General features: G+C 35.6%; 1 protein-coding gene across 11 annotated transcripts in view; it reads right to left on the reverse strand.

The window, feature by feature from the left end:
* AP1AR (adaptor related protein complex 1 associated regulatory protein) overlaps nucleotides 1-22772 on the reverse strand; it is a 34954-nt gene that overhangs the window by 6568 nt on the left and 5614 nt on the right. For 3 of the 11 annotated variants that reach the window (XR_014813162.1, XR_014813161.1, XM_084973183.1), the window contains exons 2-7: nucleotides 12309-12357; nucleotides 10683-10709; nucleotides 7852-7877; nucleotides 4909-5005; nucleotides 3344-3442; nucleotides 756-810 (exon numbers count right to left, since the gene is read on the reverse strand). Coding sequence is in view for 9 of the 11 variants with exons in the window: in XM_084973183.1 (XP_084829309.1) it covers nucleotides 756-810; nucleotides 3344-3442; nucleotides 4909-5005; nucleotides 7852-7877; nucleotides 10683-10709; nucleotides 12309-12357 (353 nt within the window). In the remaining 2 variants the exon portion in view is untranslated. Of the gene's footprint in view, nucleotides 1-755; nucleotides 815-3343; nucleotides 3443-4908; nucleotides 5006-7851; nucleotides 7878-10682; nucleotides 10710-12308; nucleotides 12358-22772 lie in introns of all 11 variants that reach the window. The other 8 variants (XM_084973179.1, XM_013978945.3, XM_003482454.5 and 5 more) reach the window with 4 other exon arrangements.

The raw sequence follows: 22772 nt of genomic DNA on the forward strand, positions 1-22772 counted from the left end.
CAAAATTCAAAGCTTAGCCCAAAGTCTAACTTTATAATTTCTAATAATGAAGTATGAACACGGTTCTCTGAATGAGTAGAAAACACTCTTGGAAATGTGACACTGAAATGTGTCTTTTAAAAAATGATCACACATAAACTCTATTTTAAGAAAAGAAAGGGGCTAAGGAAAACTTAAAACAACCAAGGCATATACAATTTATCCAAAGGCATGTGGTGTGCTATTTCATATTCTATGTTAAAGATGTGACCACTCTTAAGAATGCAATAAAGTCAATTTAAATACATGGTCAGTTTCCAACATAAAGAAAGCAAATGTTCTTAGTGTTCTTACAAGACAGTGTCTTCAAGAAGCAATAATTTTTGGAGTTCCTGTTGTGGCTCAGTGGAAATGAACCCAACTAGTATCCATGAAGATGTGGATTTGATCCCTGGCCTTGCTCAGTGGGTTACGGTTCTGGCATTGCTGCGAGCTGTTGGTGTAGGTCGTTGGGGACCCTGCTTGGATCTGGCATTGCTGTGGCTGTGGCATAGGCCAGCAGCTGCAACTCCGATTCAGCCCCTAGACTGGGAGCATCCATATGCCACAGGGGTAACCACAAAAAGCTAAATTAAAAATAAATAAATAAAAGAAGCAATAATTTTTTTACAGAATACACACACATGAACATGTATACAAACTTTTGGAGGTGAACTGTGTTCTCTTCGGAAATGACACTTCTACCACAAAGGGAAGAAGTATGTTTCACTATTTACCTTTGATATTCTCCATTGTTTGAAGGATGGTATCGCTGCACAACTCTCTGTCTTTCTTGCTTTGGAAACATAATGCAATACAAAATCACTCTGTTATAAAATTATACTTTTAAAAACCATTCATACAATACCAAAAAGTCTTTTTTTCCTAGTATTTTTTTGGGGAAAAAAACCCACAAAAAGTTATTCTATTGATGTCTTTTTCTTTAAACTCACCATTGTTCACATTTATATCCTGTTATTTATGGGTAGAATTTTTCTCATTTTTTTTCAGTATATAATCCTTAAGTGGTTAAAATATTCAGCGTTATTAAAAATAGCTTTTAAAATATATACGGTGTTATTTCCTTATTACACCTAAGAACTTCTAATAACTGGACAGATGCGGGTCAAGGAAGGAATGGTTAAAACTGTATATGCAGTTCTTTTCTGGGTGAAATAAATAGTAATAAAACAGAAGATCTAAAAGACCTGGCTGAGTTGACTTAGAAATAATTAAAACAAAGGATTCAGAAGACTTATTAGAGTTGTAGCTCTGACAGTTATTAGCTGTGTCCCCCTCAGATCCTTTACTTTCTATTTCTTCCTGTGTAAATTACAGATGGCTGTAATATTGCCCTAGCAAACACATAGGCCTACTGTGAAAATCAAATGAATTTGCATGTATCTGTGCATCTTTGTGTGTTAGTATATGTTGTATAGACTGCTCTCTGTTCCTGTATCAGTATTTAGTCAGGAATGAAAAAACTCAAATAGAGTACGCATATGGAATGTTTTTAGTCTTTAAAAGGCAAGCACTAGAGAATTTACTATAGTGAAAAGAGTTGTCTAAATTATAACCAGAAAAATTTTATTTTTCAGTAGGTGAGTTAACTTTTATATCTCCCCACTCCTTAGACCTTACTAAAAAATACTTTTTTACTGAAAGATTTAATTCACATCTTTCTTAAATATGGCAATAGTTTTTTTTTTGTTTGTTTTGAACATAATACAACTGTAGGTTTAGTAGGAGAAAAAATTTAGTAGAAAAAAATCAATTTCGTAAGGCTGATCATCTCATAGATAAAATGAAAGTTAGATTGCATGTAGACGACAGACTTGAGTATTTCACAGATATGAGTAGACTGATACACATTACCTTTCTGAGCCTTGCCAAATGAATTCACATATGATTTCCATTTATAATTTTGAAATATGCTAAGATAAATACTGAAATAAAATTGCTAGTGTCTAAAAAATTAATTAAAAAGATACTTCGTATAATCTAATCTGCTGAAACACCAAAAAAAAAAAAAAAAAGCAAGAGATATACAGTACAAGTCATACAGAAATAACATAGAAACATGACACATGATTTTTCACTTTCTCTAAGTTACGATAATTATGTGACATAATCCATGTACTACTCCAGTTAACACTGCAGTAGAGTTCGCACAGGCAAAAGATGGAAGAATATACTAATTAGAAAACTGGCTAAGCAGGGCTTGAACCCTGGCTTTGCGATTTACTACCTGCGGGATCCTAAGCAAGTTACTTAGCATCTGTCCTTTTGGTTTCATTATCTATAAAACAGGAATTAAAAACACCACCTTTCTCTTAGGATTGTTGTGAGGATTAAATGTTTTAAGGTAAAACATGTAAATTAACCAGAATGGTTCCTGATACTTAGCCAGGGCTGCATAAATGTCTGTTATTAATAGCAGTCTGGCATTATAATGCCATATTCAAATACAGGATGGTAAGATATGATAAATCTATTGTTTTCTGACAATATGCCAAAGATTTCTCAAGACCCAAACTTTCAATCTCCCAAAGATACAAGTATAAGGATGAGAAATACACAAACATTCCTATGGGCAAAATTACCCAGCTGACCCAATTCTAGGAAGCACAAGAAAGCCTAGCAGGTTAAGAAATTGTTAAAAAGAAAAAAATAAACTCACAAAAATAACTAAAAATTACTGTGGAAATTACATTTAAAGGCTAGTTATGCAATGTTCCATCAAAGAGTATATTTATTTTTCCAAAAGAATACTGAATTTTGGAAAAGTAAATTTCATCTTTGGGATAAATAAAAATTAGCTTCTGCTATTTTATTTTATTTTATTTGTCTTTTTCTAGGGCCACACTTGCGGCACATGGAGATTCCCAGGCTAGGGGTCTCATCAGAGCTGTAGCTGCCGGCCTATACCAGAGACACAGCAATGCTGGATCCAAGCCACGTCTGCAACCTACACCACAGCTCTCAGCAACGCCAGATCCTTAACCCACTGAGCAAGGCCAGGGATCGAACCCACAACCTCATGGTTCCTAGTCGGATTCGTTAACCACTGTGCCACGATGGGAACTCCGCTTCTGCTATTTTAAAGCTAAACAGCATTCAGTGTCCAGCATATAACTTGATGTTCTTTCTAGTCATTAAAAACCAACTAATTTGCCTTTAAAATTCCTGAAAGTGTAAGAATAAATACATTTGTGGTTAAACAAGAAGCCCTTGACTCTAGGGGAAAAAAAGTCCCAACTAAAATTTGTCAGAGAAAATCAGGAGAAAAGCAGCCCTAATATATGTTGGGGTCTTTTCCCCTCACCTCCAAGAGCTTTCGCTGCTTTGCTGCCCTGGCTGCTTCACGCTGTGCAGCGTATAAAGCTTCTTCTTCTAGTCTTAACTTCTCTTCTTGTAAGGCTAACTGTACATGAACAAAACAATAAGGATTAACAAAAATCAGAACCTGTCTAACTGCTCTAAAAATAAAATGTTTCTGTTTATAAAATAAAAAATAAATTATTAAAAAAATTGAGTTCTACAAAGCATAACAGAATTGAAATTTTTGTGATTTTGTTTCAATTTCTTTTTTTATAAAATAATTCAAATGGTTATCAGATATATTACAGAATTCTTTAGAAGTTGAATTACAAAGTAGAGCATCTAGTTTGCATAGACACAAAACCGTTTCTTTAGAATATGCAGTGACCTTTATTCTCAACAATTGTTCCAATGCTATCACCCTGAATAGTTTAATGGTTTGAGCCCTTGTAAGTCCAAGGTCTTCAAAACTAAGGTCAACCATATCACTGTCTACCAAAGTGAAGTAAGCTTTCATAAAGTTCATGTTGCATTGATATACATGTCCTGAATTTTATCAGTGACAAGTTATTAAAAAATTACTTCCAAATATAAATTCCTGCCACTCACAACAGCACACAAATTCCTTTAGTGATAATCTGTTGCATGTCAAATCAAATTTAAAAGCCAAATTTCAATACAAATTTTTTTAGCCTAATGTTAGCATCTATTGTGTAGCTTAAATTAATGCTGTTGAAAATCACTACTTGGTACTAAATGGATTATTATTATTATTATTATTGTCTTTTTTGTCTTTTTAGGGCCGCACCAGCAGCAATATGAAGGTTCCCAGGCTAGGGGTCAAAACGGAGCTGTAGCTGACAGCCTACACCATAGCCACAGCAACGAAGGATCTGAGCCACGTTTTCAACCCACACCATAGCTCATGGCAACACCAGATCCCTAACCTACTGAGCAAGGCCAGAGACTGAACCGGCATCCTCATGGATACTAGTTGGGTTCCGGGTTCATTATCTACTGAGCCACGATGGGAACTCCTCAACAGATTATTTTTAAATGTACAATGTTCTAAGACCAATTCCATGTAGTTTAGTGAATAGCAAAACTAGAATTAACAGGCCTTTTTTGTAAACACATTGAAGTTGAATAAGTATAACATTTATGATCATTAGAAGTATTTAGTTCACTTACTAAGAATAAAAAAAATCTAAGATGAACAAAAAGAGTTTTTTAATCCACTTGTGAAACAGAATAATTTTTTTTATAAAATTAGTTTTTAAACACAAAGGTGCATGCATCTTGCCAGAATCCTGATTTGTAAAATCAGAAATCTTTACAAGAATATATTCTCTTCACTTATTGGCAGCATATGATTTCTAATCAATTAAACCAAATCCAAACAAATTATTACAGGCTGGAATAATTTAACTTTTAAATCATTTTTGTCTCTATACATCCTAAATATAGGTCCAATGATTGTTCATATGCAATATACTATTTAATGACAGCTTTCTCCTATAAACAGAGACTTTATGATAACACTTACTCAAGCAACTTAAGACTATTTACCTCCTTTTGGATTTTCATATCAAGATCTTTCTGTTTTTCAACAATAGAATCATAATGCTTCTCTCTTAGGTCAACAATTTCTTCTTCAGTAAGAGGCCTAGAGAGAAAAATCAGGGAGACAAAGAAAGAAAAGGTGAAAAAACGTGCTGATGAGTCCATGTTTAAATAAAACACTAATAAAACCAATCAAATTCTGAAATCTTATTGTCAAAAATGTATTAAAGCAATCTGATGCGATGATTTCAATTGTTAGAGTAAAAAAATCATACATTCTAATATTTGTTATAATTTGGTATATAAATTGAATAAGATGATACACCATCAGAGTACTGTTTTTAGCACTACAATTAACACACACACTTAAGAAACATGTACTTCATTTACCTTTACTTTGGCTCTGCTTCAGCCATTGGACCACACATCCCAAAATGCGCATCATAAAATAACAACTTCGGTACACTACTCTCTGATCTCAACCCTCTTCATGCTGGAACTCTCAACTCTCATACCCGCCACCTTCCTATTTATCAGGCTCAATCCCTCTGGCCACCCCAGACCCTTGATCTTTCCCTCTTCTCCCAGATTTCCTACCCTGATCATTTTCTGGTCTCACTTCACTTACAAGGAACGTGGACTCCATGGCAAATTTGAAGTTCTTCCTTAACCACATACTCCTCTTCCTGTACACCTATCATCATGCCTTATTCACTCAGATTATTCATTCTCTGACCTTGACTGTTAGCCCCTCTGTTGAGAGCTGCTAGAGAGAATCCAACTCTATTTGGCCCTTAGCCCCTTGCAATAACCCTTTACTTATACATGGCCAACTCCGTCTCACATCCTATGCTAACTCCTTGAAAACTTTCACATACCTCCTTGAGTTCCTCATTCAAACTTTTTTTCTCTTAAAAGTCACTTTCACCCCACTCTGACACATGAGGAGCCTATCTCCAACCATCAAATCCCTCAACTTTCTGCCAAGTATATCCTTCCTACTCTTCCCTCCTTCCTCTAAAGAGGTAGCATTGCTTAACTTGTTCAGGGTCACCTGTTACACTTATTATCCGTGATTCATTCATCACTGATGCCATCCTATGCCATCCCCACTCCAGAGAATTATGTGTGAGTGTAATATTGCTCCAGCAATTAGCACCCCCTCTTTCATCTTTATTCTTTTTGTCTGTTTTCACCTCTCTTCTTTGTGAGGAAAGGAAGAAAGGAAAGAAAGAAGGAAAAACTTTCATATGACCTACATCTATCTCTAACTGCTCCCTTCCCATGTCAGCTAAAATTCCTGAAATTAAAAGTTTTTGATAGCACATCTAGCACTTCCTATGTGTTTAGTTTCTCTTTTGTATGCTTTACATACATTGACTAATTTTAGTTCTCACAACAACCCTACAAGGTAGACAGAGACAGTATATATGAGAGAAATAAGATGAAGAAAGATTATGTCCAAGTCACAGTATGTAGCAAAGTTAGAATTTGAACCCAAGTAGTTTAGCTCCTTGTTCATAACTACTGTGTTCTTACCTTGTATATTCTTCCAATTTTCTCATCAACTTATGGCAGTCTGCCTCTACTTTCATTAATCTAGTAACTCTAACAAAAGTAATCAATGATTTATATGTTGCCAAATATAACAGACAGTTTTAACGCCTTATCTTATTACTTTAGTTTCCTGTGGCAATGCTGACCATTCCCTCCATTCCATCTGTCTGTCAGTCTGTCTCTACTTCCTCCCTTGGCTTTCCATGCTCTCCTCGTTCTTCTTCTTCTTTTTTTTATATAATGATTTTTATTTTTTTCCATTATAGCTGGTTTACAGTGTTCTGTCAATTTTCCACTGTACAGCATGGTGACCCAGTTACACATACATGTATACATTCTTTTTTCTCACATTATCATGCTCCACCATAAGCGACCAGACATAGTTCCCAGTGCTATACAGCAGGATCTCATTGCTAATCCACTCCAAGGGCAAGAGTCTGCATCTATCAACTCCAAGCACCCCATCCATCCCAATCCCTCCTCCTCCTCCCCCTCGGCAACCACAAGTCTATTCTCCAAGTCCATGATTTTCTTTTCTGTGCAAAGGTTCATTTGTGCCGTATATTAGATTCCATATATAAGTGATATCATATGGTATTTGTCTTTTTCTGACTTACTTAACAACCCAAATGTCCATCAACAGATGATTGGATTAAGAAGATGTGTGCAATGGAATACTACTCAGCCATAAAAAGAACAAAATAATTCCATTTGTAGCAACATGGATGGAACTAGAGACTCTCATACTGAGTGAAGTAAGTCTCCTAGTTCTTCTTTTTGCCCACAGCTCCTTGGATGTCTTCTGAATCTTCTTCAATTGTCTGCTTATTCAATCTTCAGACCACTGCTCTCTCTCCATGCTCCAACTACTCCGCTTCTTCCTCTTTCCCAACCTCAGGTCTTGATAATTATCATGGTTTTAACCAGCCAAGTATAAGGTAATACCTCCTACTATTGTTCCTCTAGTCCTAACTTCTGCCTAGGGCTTTTTTTGGTGTGTGTTTTAAGTTTTTTTGGGTATTACTTACACAAAGTAAAAAATATGATTAGTAAACAAGTTTTAGAATGTTATAAGGAAAGAAAAGAGGGATAAAGTTAAAAAAATTCAAAGAAATGTGTTTACCAATATTAATATAGTTTTTAAAAATGAAAATATACATAACAGGTTCAATAGGAAAGCACTTAGGCACTTATGTACATCAAATTCTCTAATGTTCAAGACAATCTTGATATATGTTATTATTTACCTCAACTTTACAGAAAGAGTAAATCAAGGCCCTGCAATATAAATTGTTTAATGCCTCAAAGCAAACAAATGACAGAGCCTAGATTCTTAGAGAGTTTCTTACAGTTCACATAAAAGTCTTTTTATTAAAAACAGAAATACCTTACCTATGGCTGCTTCCTGGGCTTTCTCCCTGTACGAAAATTAATTAAACAAATTTCACTAGCTGAATTCTATTTAAGGCAAGCCAATAAAATTTTTATTTAATAAAAAAATGTTCTGCTTATCTATTTTATCATGGTAACAAATTCCATTATTAAAAGCATTTTAAACAAAAAGCTTTAATATTTTACTATTTCTCAAAAGCAAAATCAAGTTTAATATCTACCTTGATTACATACCAACTGCCGGACATTTCCTAATTTTTTATAACAAATGTTTACTCTATACCAAAGGAACTTCTGGGGTCAAGATGGTACTAAACAACATATTCTCTATGTTCTCATCATTTACAACTGATCTTCATTATTCGCAGATTCCTTATTAGCAAATTCACCTATGAGCTAAAATTTATTTGCGACATCAGAACCAAGGCATGGAGCAGCAAAAGAAAATCTGAGTTGTCTGATATGCGCATTCTCAGCACTTCTTTTGGGCACGCTTCACAGCCTATGCGGTGTCACTTTTTTGCATTTTTGTGCTTTTTCAATGATGATTTTGTTGTTTCAAATGACCCACATGTGCAGTGCTGAAGTGCAATCTACTGGTCCTAATCACCAGGAGCTATCACATGCCTTATAGAGAAAACATGTGTGTTAGATAAGCTTTATCCAGGCATGAATTATTAGTGCCATTTGTACTGAGTTCAAAGTTAATGAATCAATAATATACATTAAAATAAGGTGTTAATCGAGTTCCTGCTGTGGTACAGCAGGTTAAGGATCGAGCACTGTCTCTGCAGCAGTGTGGGTTCGATCCCTGGCCTGCGCAGTGGGTTAGGATCTGGCATTGCTGCAGCTGTGGTGTAGGTCGCAGCTGTGGCTCAGATTTGATCCCTGCCAGAGTCGAGGCCAAAAACAAAAATTAAGTGTCAAGGAGAAACAAAAAACAAGGTTATATATTGATCAGTTAATGAAAATGTGACCAGAAGCTTGTAGCAACCTAATTATGTATTTCCCTTAGGAGAAACGTTCTGCTATTCACTAATTCAGCATTCACGGCAACTCTATAGAATGTAACTACCACAAGTAATGAGAATCAGTTGTTTTTTCCTCCTCTTTCAGAGGGTTATGAAATTACCTACAGTTTTTTCCTCCAAAAAAAAAAAACTATAACTACTTTCAAGAATGATTTGGATTTATGCATTTCTTACACATTTGAGTTATTCATATCTCACAATTAAAATACATGACTAAGTAACAGCAGAAATAAAATTCCAAATGGTCCAAATTAACTTACAAAAAAGTACTACAAAGCAGGATATAACATTCAACTAAAGCAAACACTAACTATGACATGAGAAGGAAAAGACAGGAAACAAACAAAGACCTCAAATCAAATGCACCTTAGGGAAACTCATGGAACCACAAATTCTTTTAAAAAGCAGTATGATGAAGGGGTGAACTATACTGAAGGTTGTAAGAACTCTTACACTTAGTATTTGTCAGAGACTTTAAAAACAACATGTTAATGTTTGTTTAAAAAACAAAAAAAATTAAAGTTTAAAAAGGGAAAGAAACTAGATGGTATGAAACATAAAAATATTTGGGAGAAATTTTACTGGGAAAACAAAAGGCTAAGGTAGTTTCTCAAATATATTCTACTAGATGATAATAAACATGTATTACTATTTTTAAAATGAATTTATACCCAAATTTATTTGGAAATGCTAAATTGGACAAGTTTAAATAACTTTCTTTAACAGTTCTCAGAACCTTTAATATGGTAATTTATACTCTGAGACTGGTATTCTGTACATACACTGGGGAATGTGGGGGTTAAAGAATAATTTAAATTTGGTTTGATTCATTTCTCTCTTTCCTTAAAAAGTCAAAAATAATGAAAAAAAAAAAAAGCTTGCAACGCTCTTCTAATCTAATTCACTTTGGAAATGTGGAAAGTAGGCCTAAGGCACGTTAATTTGCATGAACTCAAATAATTAGTTTAGTGAAGCTGGAAATTAACACAAACTCTTCTAACTAAACCAGTGCATAAGAAATACACACAGAGTTCTTGTGGCTCAGTGTATTAAGGACCCAACATTGCCTCTACAAAGATGCGGGTTCGATCCCTGGCCTAGCTTAGTGGGTTAAGGATCTGGCATCGTTGCATGCTGTGGCACAGGCCGCAGCTGCAGCTCTGATTCGATCACTGGCCCAGAAATTTCCTTATGCCACAGGTGCAGCTGTAAAAAGAAAAAATATATACACCGTATTTCACGAATTCTAAAATGTACTCTTTATTTTTTTCCCATTTTAACATTTCTGTACTTGGGATGCATCTTAAAACTGATTTTTAGATGAGGTGAAATGCAAAAATCAATAAAAAGAATAACTAATAAAAAAAAAGATAATGGCTAAAGTCAGAAAGTGACTGTAAAACAAACGTGTAATTCCACCTTAAGAAATCTATGAAAACTGTGGTTAAAGAATGGGTCTGCTCTGGATCATTGAGGAATTTTACCTGCCTAATGGCAAGAGGTTAGAAATATCTTTTTTTAAAGTTCCTCAAGTTCTACAGAACACTTTAAAAACCTATTTCTCATTTACATATATATAACATAACATGTGAAATTACGTGTAGTTTACATATTATAATAGAGAATTCTGCAATTTGCTAATATAAACTAATAAAAGAAGGAAATAAGGGACTAAAGAGTAAAAAAGAGTAAAAATTCTAAAATAGAATACAATAAAAACTTTTAAAAAATAATTGTCAGAACTAATGAGATGACTAGTGAGAACAAATATGTATTTTTTACTGCTGTGAAAATACTTACTTCATCGCTTTCTACTAGATTCTCAAACTGAAACAAGAAGAAAGTAAGAATTAGGATAAATATTTGTCTTAAGGTACATATCTCACAATAAATTATAAGTCACTTTTTCATTTCAAAAATAATATGCCTTTATATTTTTAAGATAAAATATGTCCTGTGTCTTTTTATATACCAGTTCATTCGATATATTCAGCAGTCCTACAAGACAACATAGACAAGAATATATTACAAGAATATATTACAAGAATTTATTACTTTCTATGAAAAAGAAAAAAGGAGAATTATAGCAATTTTCTACACAAATCAGAAACTTATAAACCAAAACTTTCACCTGAATTGACAATTTCATGGGTATTTTAAGCCCACACTGCCAGAATTTTCTACTTTACTTGAGTTCAGAACTATTTACTATCATAATGGTCCTTCAAGAAAGAGACTTAAAAGATGCTTAAGAAGTTCTATTTTATATTTATTCATCTATTCATTCATATAACTATTTACTGAAAGTCTACTAGATGGTAGTCACTACTTCCAAATACCACATCTTTTTAGAGATAGGAATGTAAAAAATTTGATCATAATGATCATAATGTGATGAAAGCTGCCATGTCAAATGACCAAATGAAAGTCATTATTTACTATGAAATTATACTATTAGAATATTTATACTTTAAGTGGAAATAATTTAACAAACAACATTTGAAAGAAAGGAAAAAGTGTTTCACTGTTAATGTCATTTTATTGTTTGAAGATGAAGAAAACAATGAATTCCAAAGGTTTAGAAAATAAAGGAATTTAAAGTGATGACTTAAATGTATTTAAAATTATTATCTTGAACTTATATATTGTGCTGGTTTGTAATTTGTTAAAAAAAAAAAAAAACTAATTCCTGATATACATGCTTCTTTATGTAGAAGACAGTTTCGACTGGCTGTCGGCTCCGCCACTTTAAGTTGTGTAATATATTTCTTCACCTGTCTAGGCCTCTGATTCTTACCCATAAAGTGGGGTGACTGCCACCTGTTCAACAGAATTGTAGTAAGAATGTGCAATGACATTCATAAACTGTATGGCAAAATAGCAGGCACATACTAGGACTGAGTAAATGGTAGATTCTATTACTTTAGAGTTTTTTATACAAAAAAGCAATGCAGTGACTCATATGGTGGAGTTACTTAAAATCACCTTGCTGCTTTGACTCTGCCACACCTCCACTAGGGCAGGACAATGATCTGTCTCTAGAATCACTACCTAGTAGGCTACTCTAACTGATTCAAGAGTACCCTTTTCCTCAGTTGTGGAGGGCAGAAAAAGACAAAACACCACTTCTTTTTTTTTTTTTTTAAACTAGACTACAGATTGTATTCAAATGTCACCCGCCACCTCTTCAGTAGAAGTAGAAACTCTTGGAGAACAGGACCTTAATCTTTCACAAACTTGTTCTCCCTATTCACGCTCCCCCACCACTCCAATTCTTTCCCTCTTCACTAGCATCGATAATGTTAAAATATAAACAGTCGATGCTAAATTCAGGTTCAGATCCTTTCCCCTTAACTAAAAAAAAAAAAAGTCCCTCCTGCCCTTCTGAAGATACTTTTATCCAATCAGATTTATGATTCTACTTACCTCTATAGTTAAGTGCTCACCTCTTGAGCATGTTCTAAAATACTTGGATCTGGGAAGAAAAACAGAAAAACTACTTTAAAATTACAATCACATTACTCCTAAAAGTGAGTTAATATAGTGGCATAAAAACATTTCCTCAAGAGCAATTTTAAATTTCTAATATACAGTATCTTATGTTTACAAAAAGGAACCACCAAACTTACCTAATGATATAAAATAGCTCAGATTTTTTAAACTTGGTTATGGATTTAAAAACATTTGGGGAGTTCCCATTATGGCGCAATGGTTAATGAATCCGACTAGGAACCATGAGGTTGCGGGTTCGGTCCCTGACCTTGCTCAGTGGGTTAATGATCCGGCGTTGCCGTGAGCTGTGGTGTAGGTTGCAGACGTGGCTCGGATCCCGCGTTGCTGTGGCTCTGGTGTAGGCTGGTGGCTACAGCTCCGATTCGACCCCTAGCCTGGGAACCTCCATATGCCGTGGGAGCGGCCCAAGAAATGGCAAAAAAAAAGACAAAAAAAAAAAAAAATTTGGTTAACCAATGTTTTTGTATTGGTCCTAATATTTACTAAGCCCGTAATAATAAATTAATTTACCATATTTACTACATAGAGCAGAATACAATTAAATTTAAAGTTTTATCTCATTTTTACTGTATCAAAAAAGTACTGGTGCGTAAATGTATAAGAGTGTGTTCCCAATTTTGTGAAACACTGGAAAAACAACAAAAATCTACAAAGGTATATACAATATTCTAAGAGTGGTTATTTCTAGGTGGTGGGATCATATGTTTATACAAAGCTTAGGCATTTTTCTTACCTCATGCATGCACAAATAAAAGAAAAAGAAAAGTAACATACTTCACATATATACACCAACCGAATAATCCATTACATTAATTTTTTTTAACCAGGGCCAAATACTGACTTTGTTTTTTAAATTTTACTGGAGGAGTTCCCATCGTGGCTCAGTGGTTAATGAACTCGAATGGTAACCATGAGGTTGCAAGTTCGATCCCTGGCCTCGCTCAGTGGGTTAAAGATCTGGCATTGCCATGAGCTGTGGTGTAGGTCGCAGACGCAGCTCGGATCCTGCATTGCTGTGTCTGTGGCACAGGCCAGCAGCTAAAGCTCCGATTCAGCCCCTAGCCTGGGAACCTCCATATGCCACGGGTGCAGGTGCGGTCCTCAAGAGACAAAAGACAAAAAAAAAAAAAAAGAAAAAAAAATTTTTACTGGAGGAGTTCCTACTGTGACACAATGGGTTAAGGATATGGCTTTGTCTCTGCGGTGGTATAGGTTTGATCCCTGGCACAGCACACTGAGTTAAGGAGGATCAAATGTTGCTGCAGCTGTGGAATAGCCTGAAGTTGCAGCCTGGATTTGATCCCTGGCCTGGGAACTTCCATATGACATGGCTAAGGTTAAAAAAAAATAAAAATTTTATTGGAGTATAGTTGACTGACAATGTTGTGTCAGTTTCAGGTGTATAGCAAAGTGAATCAGTTATACATATAAATATATCCATTCCTTTTTGAATTATTTTCCCATATAGGTTATTAAACAATACTGAGTAGATTTCCCCATGTTATACTGTTGGTCCTTGCTATTTCTCTTTATATTTAGTAGTGTGTATATGTTAATCTCAACTTCCTAATTTATGCCTCCCCTGCAACATTTCTCCTTTGGGAACCATAAGTTTGGTTTTAAATTTTTGAGTCTGTTTTGTGAACAAGTTCTTTTGTATAATTTTTTAATTAAATTCCACATATTAGTGATCTCATATGATATTTGTCTCTCTATGTCTGACCTACTTCACTTTGTATAATTTCTAGGTCCATCCATGTTGCTGCAAATGACATTATTTTGTTCTTTTTTGTGGCTGAGTAATATTCCATTGTATATATGTACCACATCTTCTTTATCCATTCTTATGTTGATGGACATTTAGGTTGCTTCCATGTCTTGGCTACTGTACATAGTGCTGCAATGAACACTGGGTGCATCTATCTTTTTGAATTATGATTTTCTCTAGATATTTGCCCCGAAGTAGGATCCCTGGATCATATGATAATTCTATATTTAGTTTTTCAAGTAATCTCCACACTGTTCTCCATAGTAGTTGCACCAATTTACATTGCCACCAACAGTGTAGGAGGGTTCCCTTTTCTCCATACTCTCTCTAGTATTTCAAATGTCGCTTTTAATTTTAATTTCACCTCACAATGTATAAATATATCAAATCATCATGATGTACACTTTAAATATCTTACAATTTTGCCAAAAATACCTCAGTAAAGTTGAAATTTAAAAATTCTAGCCATTCTCATCTGCTCCTATTAGTGAAACTTACATGTAGTCAAATAGGCCTCTTCTTTGTCATATCTGACTATACTTCTATCAACTACATATACATTATCAACTATTATGGCGTGGTTGATACAGGACAGAGGCACTCAAATGCCTTTACTACTGAAGGTGCCAGGACATTTTAAGATTTTTCACTTACAGTGTGGATACTCTTACTGCTGCCTAAATTGATGGTAGAGATTTCCCATCCTACTATGGAGATCCAAAATCACACTGTGGGTTCCTAATGTGTCAGCATTTTTTTAATATAAAGCATCTCTTTGAGAGATGGGAAGAATCCCGGGGTTAGGACAGGTCAGAATGTTTTGTATTATGTGTGTGTGTGTGTGCAGAGGAGGTAGACAGTTTTAAAAGATAATGGTATATTATCAAGATTAAATTTTTATTATTATAAGGAATAAAAAAAGTAATTTTTGCTGGTACAATCTTTATTTGCTAACAGATGCAAAGTAGTTTTATTGTCCATTAAGAGATCATTGATTAAAAAACCAGAACCTCTGGTACTACCCCATACATCTAATAATTCATGGGAACATAGCCAGTATAAATAAAATACCCTAATTTTCTAGGCATCTAGTGCTCCCATTCTTCCACCTTCTCCATTTCTCAAATAAAAACAGGAATGTTGAGCTTTCCAGTAGCACTGTGTTCTGGCATTAGGATTCATGCTTAAAATGCTAAAAACTCTTTCTCAGCAACCATCACGCTCTTCCCTAAATGAAGAATTTGTCTCTGACTAATCTATTTCCTCTTCCAGGCTTACTGAGTAACATAACTGAACAGTAAAATAAAGTTCAGTAGTACTAAGTACCTCAGTGTAAGCAGTGTGACTTCATTACTGAGGCAAAGCCTAAACCTAAGACTGTACAAATTAAGGGAAGTAATTGCACTATTTACGTTAGATGGCAGAGACCTCTGCTCTGTTCCAAATATACATAGATATATAGCCAATTTCAGTAGAAGCCCAAGGTGTTGGCTGTTACAAATGACTCTCTTTTCTGTCTGCCTACCACAACCCCGTCCACATCTAACCACAGTGAGGATGATCATGACTCTGACGCCCTGATTATCTGATCAACCTAAACCAGAGTCATCCCCAGATCTCATGTGATTGGTTCAGGGTTAAATGGAAACTGAGCAGAGAGAGACAATACCCTCCTGAGAGCTCTAGGAAGCGCTAGGAGTTGTGCTTCTGACAGTCTGCAAAAAGGAAGGAAATCAACTAAAAGAGTGTTCTGACTGCACTAAAGTCACCCCCAAGGCCCAGGGGCATCCCTGTCTTGCCCACAGTTTACCTAGTACTTGAGAAACCAAGTATCCTTATAAGAAATTCCCCTTTTTGTCTAAGATAGTTTCATCTGGGTTTCTACCCCTACAACCAAATTCCTGACTAATAAATAAACATAAGTCTAAGGGATAGAATGGCAAAAAAGCAAATTAAGAAATAGCCAAAAAAAAAAATTGTTGGTTTTTTTTTTTTTTTTAATGGAAGGAAAGCAGAAAAGCAAAGTAAGTTTGGGGGAAAAAAATCGAGCTTTCCTCTATCCTCTGTACTTCCTATGTTCTGGTAATTTGATATAAAAGCTTGATTATATTGAATGCAATTTTTTAAGGCAAGAACCCTTCATATGTGTACTACTGAATCAGATTATGAGGAACTTTGTTTTTGTTTGCCCAATTTTTATTGACACTAAGAATGACTTGCGAGTTCAGGTATTACCAGCCTAATCCATCCATTACAAAGCTTTACAGCAACCTTTTACGGAATGGTTTTAGCATCCACTGATAAAATCATTTTCAGCTCCATTATATCATTAAAGGGTACAAAAAAAATCATGATTTTTCATTTCTATAATTTCTTAGGAGTTTATTAACTATATAAAATTCACTGGAAGACCCTGAAACAGACAATCTGACATAAGCTTTAGGACACCTAATTAGGGGAGTTCCCTGGTTGTCTAGCGATTAGGATGCAGCACTTTCAATGCTGCAGCCCAGGTTCAACCTCTGGTTTGGGAACTGAGATTCCATATCAAGCCGTGGCATGCTGTGGCCATATACTGGAGTTCCCTGGTGGCCAAGTGGTTAAGGACTTGGTACTGTCACTGCTTTGGCTTGGGTTTGATCCCTGGCCCAGGAACTTCTGCATTCTGTGTAAGTGTCCCCAATCCCCAAAGAGGCCTAAATAGGAAGTTATCATAATAGTACAGCAAAGAAATGATACTGGCTTGGATCACCAAACTGAGGTACTGAGAAGCTGTTCTAAAGAAAAGGCTGACAGAATTCCCTAATATATTAACTATAAGAGTATATGTAAAAAGGAAGAATCAAGGATGCTCCTAAGTTTACAGCCCGAACAACTAGAATGGAGTTGCCATTTACTGAGATAAAGAATTCTGGGAAAGGAGTGGATTTGTGGTTTTAGATGTCTTGAGCTTGATAACCATACATGGTTAAGAGTCTAGATGAGAGAGTCTTTTATTCAAATGTCAAGCCTAGAACATTAACGTCAGTCCCCAAGCCCCTTTAGAATACCTTCTCTAACTAACCCTGGAGCTACATCTCAATCTCAGATCAGTAAGAACATGATTCTTCTCTTTCTTGCTTTAAACCTAGGAAATTAAATCTTGTTTCCTTTTCCTATCCTAAGGAAGATTCTCTGTAGACAAAGATGCAACATGAGCAATCTCTCCCGCTTCCTTACATATGTTTCATGTTATCACCAATATATACACATGCCTATCATTTTTAACGATTTTACTTCTAATCACTATGGAAAAACAGAAGTGTAGCCTATTCTTGGGAGAGAGTGGAAGAGTGTATTCTCTCTCAATAAGATGGAAATATAGGAAACAGAAATTAAAACTACAAAAGCAAGGAGTTCCCGTCATGGCGCAGTGGAAACGAATCCGACTAGGAGCCATGAAGTTGCGGGTTCAATCCCTGGCCTTGCTCAGTGGGTTAAGGATCTGGCGTTGCTGTGACCTGTGGTGTAGGTTGCAGACGCGGCTGGGATCCTGTGTTGCTGTGGCTCTGGTGTAGGCAGGCAGCAACAGTTCCGATTCGACCCCCAGCCTGGGAACCTCCGTATGCCTAGGGTGCAGCCTTAAAAAGGACAGAAAGACAAAACAAACAAAAACTACAAAAGCAATACAGGATAAATGAGTTACCTCAACAAGCTGGGTCACCTTTGGAAAGAGAATGGCTCCTGGGTTTTAAAACTTAAAGGAAAGAGAGTACGATGACATCTAAAAGAAGATATTAAGTAGAGTAAATGGAAGACCAGAACAAAGAGAAACAGGTATTAGCAGGGTTCATTCAAAGCCTATCTGTAGGAGAGTCCCTGATTCAAGAAACTGAACCGTTTCTGGCCTCAGCAGTAGGCAGTTCTCCAAGGTAATGAGTTATTTGAATGAATCTATACTAGCTCTCCTTGAATCTATACTCAATAAGCACCTTATCCCATTATTCTTTGCTTATAATGAAAGAATGTCTTTATCCAAAGATACAAGTACTACACAGTTCCTAGACAATCATATTTCTCATTTTTAATTACTAAGTTTGCCTTTGGTTTTCTATATCTGACCCAGTAAGGGTGAGAGCAATGTGGCTGTTCAAACAAATTACCATGTATTAATGAGACAACAAAACTAGCTATGGAAAAATAAAATGGTTAAAGTCACATCATGTGTGCATTTAACATTTATGAATTCGTATGCTCTGGACAGAAGGGCGAGGCGAAATCTCTAAATGAAGTACTCTAAGTTTCTGTATAACCATTCTACCATCACTGAACATGTGAACATGGACCCAAATATGTTAAGGTTGTTACAAGACGTTGAAAAGATGGAGTTCCCTTTGTGGCTCAGAGGAAATGAATCTGATTAGCATCCATGAGGACACAGGTTCGATCCCTGGCCTTGCTCACTGGGTTAAGGATCTGGCATTGCTGTGAGCTATGGTGTAGGTTGCAGATGCAGCTCAGATCCGGAGTTGCTGTGGCTGTGGTAGGCCAGTGGCTACAGCTCCCATTTGATACCTAGCTTGGGAACCCTCCGTATGTTGTGGGTGTGGCCTTAAAAAGACCAAAAAAAAAAAAAAAAAAAAAAAGGGAGAGAGAGATTAAAAAAATAGATTATCATACTCTGTATGATGGTGTCATGTAAAGGAATTTGGAAGAGTTTGAAAGTAATGATTCTTGCATATACTTTATCCATGTTATTAAGACAGGTATCAAGACAACCTTTTAAGGATAAAATCAGTATCATCAAGAATACACTGATAAGCAATGAGATCCTGCAGTATAGCACTGGGAACTATATCTAGTCACTTACGATGGTGCATGATAATGTGAGACAAAAGAATGTATGTATGTACGTGTGACTGGGTCACCTTGTTGTACAGTAGAAAACTGACGGAACACTGTAAACCAGCTATAATGGAAAAAAATAAAAATCATTAAAAAAAAAGAACAGATTGAAAATACAGTTTTTTATGTTATTTTGCAAAGCAGGCAAATACTCTTTTCTATCAAAATAACCTAAGTAAAAGATAACTAAAAAATTCTCACAAATCCTACATTGGTATTGTTTCTTTTCTTCACATTCTCCTGTATAATATCTGTTAAAGTCTCTCCTTATATCTTCTATTTCACATTATAAATAAATAATGAAGAACTATGGAAAATTGTTCCATAGTCTATTAAAAATTAAATGCTTCCCAAGACTCTTTTTTTTTTTTTTTTTCCTGACAAAAGATTGGAAAGGTTATAAATAGAAGTCTGGCAAAAACTATTACATTGAAGATGATGGGCACATCATTTTTCAATTAGTATCAAATATTTCAATGAAGGTTAAACTATTCAACTCTCAAGGGATGCTCCATCAACAGATTTTCCAGGCAGGGACAGCATCAACACAGGTGGTAATGATAAAGTAATAATGTTTACTGTTAAATAAGCCTCTCCCTAACAAAGGCAATTTAGGAAGAATGGATGTTTAAAAAATTTATTGTGTTCCTTGGAAGAGAAGAGACATATCTTCCTGCTAAACATGATGAAGACAGAAAATATAGGTTAAAAAAAAAGTCATTGTCCTTCAAGAGGTGCCTGATTCAGAAAAAAACTAATAACTAGAAGGGAACTTTGAGGTCTTTTAGTTCCTTTTTCACTCATCCTCTGCAATCTGTGAGTAGTATCTGAAGTTGCTGCCTATCTTCTTTTCGAAACTGTTGCCACTGTCTATGATTTTAACCTTCTCATTTTTCTTACTTTCCTGGATAACTGAATGATGGGACATAACTATGCACTTATATTTAAAATACAAAACTGAGTAAAAATTGACTCACATACCCAGGAGGTTTACAGTCCAATGCGACAGACATACAGGTAAATTAACAGCTACCATACTCTGAAAGGGATATGTTCAGATGAGGAGTACTGACAATCAGCTGAAGAATGAATTAGCCAGGCCCAAGAGCAAAGGAAATGTTTCAGGGAACAGCAGCTACCAAAGGCAAAGGAGAATGAAAAGATCAGGACTGTATATATTAATTCTGTCAAGGGTTTACCAAATATCTACTACATACTAGGCACATAACTTGGAGCCGGGCATTCAATGATAAGCAACCTATTTAGGCATGAACTTTTTTCTTTACAATGAGACAGACATTAACCAAATAATCAATCACACTATTTCAGGTATAATTATAACCTAAGTGCTAAGAAGAAATGGAAGACGGTTCCATCGTGGTGTGAGAACTTATCCCCTGACGGTAGGAAACAGATTGGGAAGGCTTCTGTGAGAAATAATCCTTCAGCTGGCATCTAAAAGATGAGTGAATGGGCATTATCTAGTACAAAGGGAAGAAACATTCAAGGAGGAGTGTGACACAAATGAGGCCAGAAAAAAAAAAAAAAAAACCGCAAGACATAGATAACGCAAGGTCTTGAACTTGAAATCTACATTAAAGATTTCAGACTTTATCCTAGAAGTACGGTAAACTACTGAAGAATTTTAATCAGCATTTGCATCATGGATTTGCACTTATGATCACTTTTAACTACAGACTGCAGGATAAACTGAAAAAGATCAGGAATAGATGTGGGTAGACAAGCTGGTAGTCTAGCCACTCAGTCAACAAGTATTTATTGAGTCCCTACCAAATGCAAGCACTATTTGTGTACTGGATATACAGAAATAAGCAAATCAAAGTCCTTGATTCCATGAAATTTATACTCTATTAAGGTTGAACAGAACAACAGACAAACGAATACTCAGAATCTACAAGACCATGCAGTGGTAAGTGCTATGAAGGAAAACAGTGTCAGAAAATGACAAATGAGGAAAAGTGCTATTTAACACAGGGTATTGGATACCTAGGTAAGAAATAATGCCACTAAGGTGGCCGTAGTGAGATAAGTGGGTGGAATGAAAAGTTATTTAGGGGGTTAAAAAAAATCTGATTTTGGGGATGGAATAGATGCAGGATGATGAGAAAGTGTCAGAGACACTCCTAGGTTTGAGACTCTATGTATGCTCTTCCTTAAGAAAAGTATTGTAGGAGAAGGGTCAAGTTTTGAAGGACTTCAACATTTAATAACTGCGGTGAAGAAAATGAACATTCATAAGAAATAAGGATGAAGTGATTCATTTAAGATTCATGGAGGAGATGAAAAAACAGTGAATGTGGAATTACAGACGTTAACGGAGAACTCAACAGCATTGAATGGTGCTAAAGGATCGAGTAAGTAAGCATTAATAATACTTACTGGATTGTGATGGTTATTGGACATTATGATAGTAGGGGGGCAGGAAGGGGACTAGTGGCAGGGAGTGAATGTTAGCTCGTCTTGAAGACTGAGTGAAAAGTGAGGGAATGGAGATATCAAGACTGGACAATTCTTTAAAGTGTTAAAGAGAAATGATAGGAGATAGGGTAATAGCTGGAAGGAGATGTGGGAGCCTAAGCAAGGTTTACTGCTTCTTTCTTTCTGGTTTTTAGATTAGAGAGGCACCAGATCTAAGGTACTGGAAAGAGGGTAGAGCTACAAATACTGAAGATCAAAGGGTCTGTACTAAGGAAGGGAGGATTTAGAGGTTGGAGAGAAGTAGGGGACATACAAAGTGAATCTCAGGTTATGTTTGATACCCAAAGGAAAATAACTCCGCAGACAATTAAGATATTCAGGGCTCAGACTGAGATGACTAAGCTTATTAGTAAGAAAGTCATAGGTAAAGCCATGTGTTTTCATGCCCTCACCCAGGGAAAGCATATTAAGAAAGGAAAATATATTAAGGAAGAGCACAGTGAGATTCAGGACAGAGCCCTGGGGAGTCTTCAAGGTATAACACAGAACTTCAAGAAATTCATATCCATTTAAGTCTATTACTGTTTTCCCTCCTACCTTTTAAAATTTCAAGAAAAACAAAGGTAACAAACATGCAGAAAACCAAACTGAATCTCTTAATATGAATACTGGTTACTATATTTCAGCAATATACGTTTTGATAAAATATTAAAAAAATCTCACTGGTGCTCTATATGGTCTCTTAAAGAAATAAGTCGACATAAAATTGGTAGGAAATATGTTTAACTATGTGAGTTAGTGATGGTTTTGCCAAGTTAGGGAATTATCTTGAGACAAAAAAAAAAAAAAAAGAAGAGATAATACTGTTTCTTAATTCTGAAAGATAATACTAGATCTTATAAGTTCATAAATAATATTCTCTGGCTATTCATTTGACAAACCTGAGATACTTGGAGTTCCCATGTGGTGCAGCAGGTTAAGGATCTGGCACTGCCTCTGTGGTGGTTTAAGTTCGATCCTTGCTCGACATAGTGAATTAAGGATCCAGCATTGCTGCAGATTCCATCCCTGGCTCAGAAACTTATATTTGCTGTGAGTATGGCCATAAAACTCACAAACATGAGATACTAGTAACAAAGAAAGATAAAGTATAGTCCATGACCTTGAGGGGCTCTCAACCTATACCTTGGCATAAGCCAGGAGACAGCACTCTATAGTCCCTGGGCTAAATCTAGCCTAATGCCTGTTTCTGTAAATCAATTTTTACTGAAACACAGTCACATTCA

This window comes from Sus scrofa, chromosome 8, assembly GCF_054392235.1.
Source record: "Sus scrofa isolate SSC_HxYL_T2T_F1_AM1 chromosome 8, Sscrofa_HxYL_maternal_Yorkshire_Landrace_v2.0, whole genome shotgun sequence".
Taxonomy (NCBI): Eukaryota; Metazoa; Chordata; class Mammalia; order Artiodactyla; family Suidae; genus Sus; species Sus scrofa.